The 7,925-nt window shown below is 45.6% G+C and overlaps 1 protein-coding gene across 1 annotated transcript in view; it reads right to left on the reverse strand.

The window, feature by feature from the left end:
- Positions 1-1,969, reverse strand: part of LOC135229024 (gamma-taxilin-like) — a 90,975-nt gene extending 89,006 nt beyond the window's left edge. The window contains exon 1 of the mRNA XM_064278764.1: positions 1,812-1,969. Coding sequence (XP_064134834.1) covers positions 1,812-1,969 — 158 coding nt within the window. The remainder of the gene's footprint in view (positions 1-1,811) is intronic.
- Positions 1,970-7,925: the final 5,956 nt, after the last annotated feature.

Consider the following 7,925-nt stretch of genomic DNA (forward strand, 5'->3'; position numbering starts at 1 on the left):
ACTGGAAAATTTTGTTGTATGTATATATTTTTAAGGCCCAAAAAGGCTAATTTTTGACACTTAGATGTAAACGAGGCATTTGTTCTCCCTTTGAAGTTCATGAAATAATTAGAAAAATATTTTATAATTTCATAGAAGAGTGACTTTCAAGAGTATTTAAAAGCACAATTAATATTAAATAACCCTAACGAACAAAGACGTGAAGATCTACTTTGGAAAGTCAGACAATGAAAATCCTACAGGTAACACGGTCATACCCAGCCCTACAAATCCCAAGATCAGAGTCGCCAGAATTAATGGATTGGCGAAGCAGGACCCGGCTGATGGCGTTTTGCATGTGGTTGTCAGGAGTGCAGCGGAAATAGCCCAAAGCGATCAAAGAAAGCGTTCAATAAATTGAACGTTTTAATCTGTGCAACTGAAAGAAAAATTAAGAAGGTTTCCACTTTGCGAGGCCCTTGCAGCTTTCCCTTCTTGTGCCCTGACAAGCCTTTTATCCCATTCGTTGTGAGATCTTTTTTCCCACACATTGATGCCCCAAACATCTCCCATCCTGATGGAAGTACTGTATCCAGAAAGACACTGAAAACTAGCCTGTTACCCAGATAATAGATCAAAGGTTAGGATTCAAGAGGTACTATCTCTCTCTCCCTCTGTATCTCTCTCACACACACAGAGTAAAGGAAGAGGGAAAAGAGATGAAACCAGAAAGGGAAGAAGTAATACTGCTCCCCAAATCTTCGGAAGTGAAGTCCTCGGCAACTTACCCCGATCTCCGGAACTACGTGCAGCCTAAACCCCAAGTGCCACGAAGAGAGCCCTAACCAAGACACCTCGCGGCCACTCAGAACTCGGCGGCACTTGCCCGCCCGCACAGCAGCAGAAATCAAAATAAAGCCGGCGTGAAGGCAAGTAGTGCAGGCCCGGCTCCAAGCCCGTTATTTCACTGGACTCGGCGGCACTTGCCCGCCCGCGCAGCAGCAGAAATCAAAATAAAGCCGGCGGGAAGGCAAGTAGTGCAGGCCCGGCTCCAACCCCGTTATTTCACTGGACTCGGCGGCACTTGCCCGCCCGCACAGCAGCAGAAATCAAAATAAAGCCGGCGGGAAGGCAAGTAGTGCAGGCCCGGCTCCAAGCCCGTTATTTCACTGGACTCGGCGGCACTTGCCCGCCCGCGCAGCAGCAGAAATCAAAATAAAGCCGGCGGGAAGGCAAGTAGTGCAGGCCCGGCTCCAACCCCGTTATTTCACTGGACTCGGCGGCACTTGCCCGCCCGCGCAGCAGCAGAAATCAAAATAAAGCCGGCGGGAAGGCAAGTAGTGCAGGCCCGGCTCCAACCCCGTTATTTCACTGGACTCGGCGGCACTTGCCCGCCCGCGCAGCAGCAGAAATCAAAATAAAGCCGGCGGGAAGGCAAGTAGTGCAGGCCCGGCTCCAAGCCCGTTATTTCACTGGACTCGGCGGCACTTGCCCGCCCGCGCAGCAGCAGAAATCAAAATAAAGCCGGCGGGAAGGCAAGTAGTGCAGGCCCGGCTCCAACCCCGTTATTTCACTGGACTCGGCGGCACTTGCCCGCCCGCGCAGCAGCAGAAATCAAAATAAAGCCGGCGGGAAGGCAAGTAGTGCAGGCCCGGCTCCAACCCCGTTATTTCACTGGACTCGGCGGCACTTGCCCGCCCGCGCAGCAGCAGAAATCAAAATAAAGCCGGCGGGAAGGCAACTAGTGCAGCCCCGACTACAAGCCCGTTATTTTACTGCGCAATACGCTCGCCTGCGCATATCTGGGAACACCCTGCAGCGCGGAAGCTTACCAGCCCGAGAAGAAGAGGGCGACTTCACGACCCCTGTCAACCGGTCGAGGGCAGCGCACAGCTTGGGGATGTTGTGGACTCAAAGAGAGGAGACCGGGCGCCAAGGCCCTGACCGCACCTGGCTGTTTATACTTAGTGCTCCTGTGCCTCAGATCCATTCCCTCATACCAGGGTGCGCCCGCTGATCTCCGTCCTCCTGTCTGCCCCTCGTCCCCAAGACCCAAACGTCGCCTCCTCCTTCCAAACTCACTCGCACTCGTCACAGCACGGGAGGAAGAGGTCTGAATGTACGTTCAGCGGTGAAGGTAACTGGGAAAAGTAAAGAGATGGCCCCTAAAAAAAGAGTACACAGAACACGCCTGCCGCGATGCGCGATGCAGGGTCTTCTGTCCCGCCACAATCGACTTTTGCGCACCACCGCCTTCACCTCCCTTACCTTCCGCTAGCCGCGTCGCCACGAGGTGACGGCAGCCGCCTAACAAGTTACAGAGCCTGCGGCTTGGAACGGCCCACGCTTCGCGCCGCGCCCCCAAGCCACTGCAGCCAGTCGTATCAAGGGACGGCTACCACGTGACCGGACGAGGTTGGCCCCGGTAGAGAGGGAGGGAAGTGGGGAGGACAAGGCTGAACTCTAAATGGGGTTTCGCTTATCCCGAAGGGCGCTAGGACGGAGAAAGCGCGAACGTTCCCCGATGGGGAAAACTGGTAGTATGGAGCGCACTACATATCCCAGCAGGCTTGTCGCCTATTGCAGCATTCTGAGAAGAGGAGCATAGGGTCAGTGCTAGGAGTGCAGCCTAGTGGGACTAGTAGTTTTCTGGGGCAGTGTATGTTCCGGGGAAAAAGGTTAGAAGTGTTTCGGGGTTTGGGACGAAGCGATGTCAGAGTCAAGGGAAAAAGTTTTGTTCTTGTCGCCTCCTATGGTCAGCCGGCTGTTGTTAGCCCCAAAGATTTGGGAAAGAAGGGAAGTACTTCGCGTGTTTGACGTGCAGGACTCAAGACACCTGCTGAGCCTTAGGCTTTCACCGCTTGCTTATTCCTCCAGCCCTTGTTGCTTAGATTTATAACAAACTGGCTTTGCTGAATCAATTTTTTTTTTTATATGAAAGGTAGGTGTGAGGGAGACATCCTGAAGAGTATTATTTATTTACATCTGGTGAAATCAGATTACTAATGATCATACTTTTCTTTGAGATAAAACTGGCATACTATGTAATCAAACCCTTTGATTACTTAGTAGTTTTTACTACGTTCACAACGCTGTGCAAAATCACTGCCATCTAACTGAAACATTTTCATCACCTTCCCCCTCAAATACCATACTCGTGAACACACATCCTGTTTCACGTTCACCTGCCTTCTGTCGCTAAATCTCCCTAGGTTGTACATTTTATATGTATATAACCATAATGGGATCTTCCCTGCCGTCGTCTACCACTTCCGTAATGATTTCAGGGTTTTCAGAAGCAAAAAGCATTCTAATTTTGTGAAAGCCAAATATTCCTTTTTTTTTTTTTTACATGTCCTATCCAAGACGACAAAAATTTACTTTTTTTCCTAAAAGTTCTGTGGTTTTAGAATTGTTTTGTACATCTTTGCGCGATTTTTAGTTCATTTTTTAAGAAGAATGAAAGTAAATTTGTTATGTGTTAAAAAAAAGAAATTAAAACAAGGTTAATTCTAAGCCGTCATTCTAATGCATGTAGGAAGAAGCTTTCACCTCTGAAAACAAGTGGCGCAGGGTAGATTAGCTACAATTTTTAAAAAATAAACATTTGAATTAGTTGAAAATCATATAATATCTGGTTTTTCATAATTTAATAAACATTTGCAAATTGGAGGAGTATGAGAGAAAATAAAGCAGTCCTGAGAATTGGAGACTTAACTGAAGTTTAGGTATTTTTTTCTTAATGAATACAAGCTTGCATGGTGACCCAGTACTTAATATTTTTTCAGAGTTAGCCTTCAAAAGGCAATTCCTTAAGGTTTGGCCCTCCACCCAACTTCAGCCATGAGACCTCTTGGAATTTAAATTAGAGAAGACCACTATCTTTTTCATTAAATCACAATGTAATGTTTTGTTACTGAATACAATTCTGTAGCCAGAAAGACAAATTTACAGTGATAGGGGTGGGAGGGAAAGTGTCAGTGCTTTTGCAGTTTAGGTTAGACTACTTCTATGATGAATTTTTTTTTATTTCTTCGGTAAGAAAAATCCCTAAAATCTAAGTAAGATGTCTGGTTTTTTTTCTTCTTTCAAAGGAGGAAATCTGTATTTTCACATGTATAATTTTTAAGTGCTGATTTTTAAGTACATAAAATTTACCATTGTGAACATTTTAAGTGTAGACTAAGACCCAGTCATTGAAACAGAACAACAGGATACTGCACGGTTTAAAGTCAGGAAAGATGCACATCAGTGTTGTATCCTTTCACCATACCTATTCAGTCTGTATGCTGAGCAAATAACCTGAGAAGCTGGGCTATATGAATAAGAACGGGGCATCAGGATTGGAGGAAGACTCATTAACAACACGTGATATGTGACTCAATTTTGCTTGCAGAAAGTGAAGAGGACTTGAAGCACTTACTGATGAAGATCAAAGACCACAGCCTTCAGCATGGATTGCACCTTAAAAAAAAAAAAACAAAAATCCTTAGAACCAGACCAATAAACAGTTGCTAGGTTCTGCTTGGTGTGACTCCGTCAGGGAATAAAAAGACAGAGCACAAGCTGCGGAGAATGAAATGCAACTTTATTGATCAGCCAAGCAAGGAGACAGTTGGGGCTAAGTGCTTTCTAAGACTGCTCGCAGGCAGCTTGCTGAGGCTGGTTTATATAGGCAGAATCCGTTTCAGAATACAAAGTGGTGCACTACCAGGTACGGCATCTTTTAGAGTGAGTAAGCATTTTCTAAGGTCTGGGTGTGATTCCCTACACGGGAGGAAGATAGCCATTTTTGTTTATTAGTATTTTAGCTCTCCACCCAAAGGCAGAGAACTAACCACAGGTGAGGCAGTTAATGAGCTAACTGTTATCTGGGGTGCCAAGATGGAGAGCAGAACCTGTTTCAACCAGTACTGGCTAGCCAGTGCCTATTTCTTTTCAAAGAAGTTCTGAAGAGAAAAACAACTGTAGGAAATGGGCTAGTTGAGCGGCTGTCCTGAGGAGACAAGGATTTTAAGCAAATGACTCAGGGCCTGTGTTATTCCCTCCTTTTCTTTTGACCTAACAGCTATTACTTAGTGGCAAGATCAGTAAAAGGGAGACAGGGCAATGACTCTTTGAACTGATTCCTGCTGAGAAGGGGCAGTGATCCAGGAGGGGGTAGCTCTAGAAGTTTACAGTTCTCCCTCTTGCAACTTTTGGAGAGCGTCCAGCCTAAGATCTTAAAGTGAGGGTGACATGGTTTGATAGCCTGGCCATCAAAAACCAAAAATATTTTTAAGCCTTCTAAACATTGTATTGCCCAGGGATAGGGTTTAGGAGGTAGGTTTGGGATTAGGAATTCTGGATGTCTTGTACCTCCACAAAGAAATACATAGCCTGAAAGGGCACAAAGTGCATCTGCTCCTAAGTCGTTATTTGGAAAGGAATGGTCTGGTTCATCCGATTAAACCACAGCTCACTTACTGAGTTGTACATAGATAATAACCTTCAGCTAGTGGTAGAATGCAGCTGTCTGCAAGAGGTGGTGTGGGTCTTTGTTTTGTAGTGCCCATCTGTAAGCTGTTGGATAAACCAGGGATTATGCAGGAGTTCCATCATCCAATCCAATCAGTATAGTTGTCAAATTTCGACTCTATTTCCATAGCAGGAACAATTTCGTTTTGCCATTTAGACATCATCTACCTCCGGGTGTTGGGTTACGTTAAAACAAGGGGCCCAGGTCTGGGGTGCCACAGCTTGATACATATAGCTTCCTTAAAGCTTGCTGTAAAGTTGATGGTGGCATTAGGAACTAGGCTATACATGTACACTGGAACTGCTCCACTGATTGCTGTCGAGTCAATTCTGACTCATAGCAATCCTATAGGACAGAGCAGAACTGCTGCATAGGGTTTGCAAGGAGTGCCTGGTGGATTCAAACTGCTGACCCTTTGATTAGCTGCCAAACTCTTAATCACTTTGCCAGCAGGTTTCTACTGGAACTGCTAGTGGGTCAGAATTTTCCTGGCTTAACTTTGGCAGGGGGTGGCAAATCCAGCACTTAGTCATGTTGGTTGAGCCTCCTACTGATCAGGCTAATTTGACAAAAGCATTTTTCTACCAAGACCATGTGAGGGACAGAGTTACAAGAAGAGTCAAGATGAGGTACCACAACTTCATATTTGCATTAAATAGGGTCTAACTATCTTAAAACAGCTGAAACATAAACAGGAAGGAAAAAAAAAATCGTAGTTAACAGAATTCAAACATTGAAGGTTAAACTCATACTCTCTGGGTTGAAAACTCAGAGTCTCTTTAACAGGTATTTCAGGTCTTTAATGACTCACAGGTCCAGTTGTCCTGAAGAGTTGTTACAGGGTTGGAATTTGGAGCAGGTGTTACTACTTAGTAACAGCTGGCACTAGTGGTCCCAAACAAGGGAGTGTCACGGCTGAAACTCACATATTATGAAGAAGGCAAAAGTACAGCTTACCCCCAAGACCTTGGCAGCACTTACTGACATACTAGGGATACCAATGAGATGTGTACTTAAGGTCCTCTACGTGTGTACAAGTCCAGTTTTACTGATTTGGGGAAGTTTGTCGATGTCTAGTGGGTGCTCTTTTTTTCTGGTGTAATGAATCAAGGTGCTTAGTCTACTGACTTTGACCACAGTAGGCAGTGGTGAGGAGAACTTCAGAGGTCCCAGTGCACTTTTCCTCTATGATGTCAAACTTCCAGGTTTTGATCAGGACCCAGTTAGTGGGCTGAATAGAGCATAGAGGGACCTCAGGTGCTGGACTGGGTTTGCGGAGATGAGTGTGCCTGTGGAGAGAACACAACATACTCAACAGAGATTGCAGGTATTTTTTAAAGAACTGAGCACATTGTTCACGTACAGAGCTGGCTCCTAAATCTAGGAGTGTGCCATATGCTCCTGGGGTTTCTATCTCAGGGTTCTCTAGCACAGGACAGCCATACATCAGCTCAAAAGGACTGATTTTTAATTTGGACCCACAGGCAGCCCAGGACCAAAGCAAAGCCATGAGGAGTCCCTTAGTCCAAACTAACTTTGTTTCCTGGCATTTTGAGCTGCCCGTTAATTCTTTCAACTTATCTGCTGAATTGGGGTCTCCGTGTTGAATGCAGATTCCAATTGATATCCAAGGTGGTCGCCACATCTTGAGAAATTTTTGCAATAGAATGAGGCCCATTGTCACTTTTATGGGATCAGGGCAACGCGAACCTTGGAATGATTTCTTCTAAGAGTCTTCTGACTACCTTGTTGGCCTTTGTTCAGCATAGAAAAGCTTCAATTCAGTTGGTGAAATTATCTGCAAATAAAAGTAAATAAGTGTGATCTCCAGGCACTCTGGGCATCTCAGTGAAATCTACTGCTAGGCTTCTCCAGGTTGTGTCCGTTTTCATTAGGTCCCAGAGGTGTAGCAATGCTGTTTTGGGGGTTATTCTTGGCACAGGTGACAAATTGTTATACTACAGTTTCAATAGCCTTGTAAATTCTGTCTGATCAAATGTCTTTTTACCCAGCTGTACAGGGCATCACACCTGTGTTGAGTGGACTGCTGGGCTTCCCGTAAAACCAAGGTGAGTGGTACCTTGAAAAGGAAAATCTTCCTCTCCGTGGTGTACAACCAGCTCTTTTTCTTTTCTGTGGTGTCCGATCATTCTGCCACATACCTGTCCTTTTTACTGTAGGGTGGTGATTGATCTCATGGCAGCATTCAAAGACACCAGCACCTCTGGTTCCTAGTCCTAGCGACCTCATTAGCTGCCTGATCCACCTTGTGCAAGCACATATTGCAATAACATGCCATTTTTAAGATAGTCCTCACAGATTTCTGGCTAGAGCCAAACCAAAAAGGGTTGGTGAATTTTTGAACCCTTGGGGAGCACAGTCCAGCAAAATAGCTGTTTTTGCCTGGTATTGGGATCTTCCCACTCAA

This window comes from Loxodonta africana, chromosome Y (assembly GCF_030014295.1).
Source record: "Loxodonta africana isolate mLoxAfr1 chromosome Y, mLoxAfr1.hap2, whole genome shotgun sequence".
NCBI lineage: Eukaryota > Metazoa > Chordata > Mammalia > Proboscidea > Elephantidae > Loxodonta > Loxodonta africana.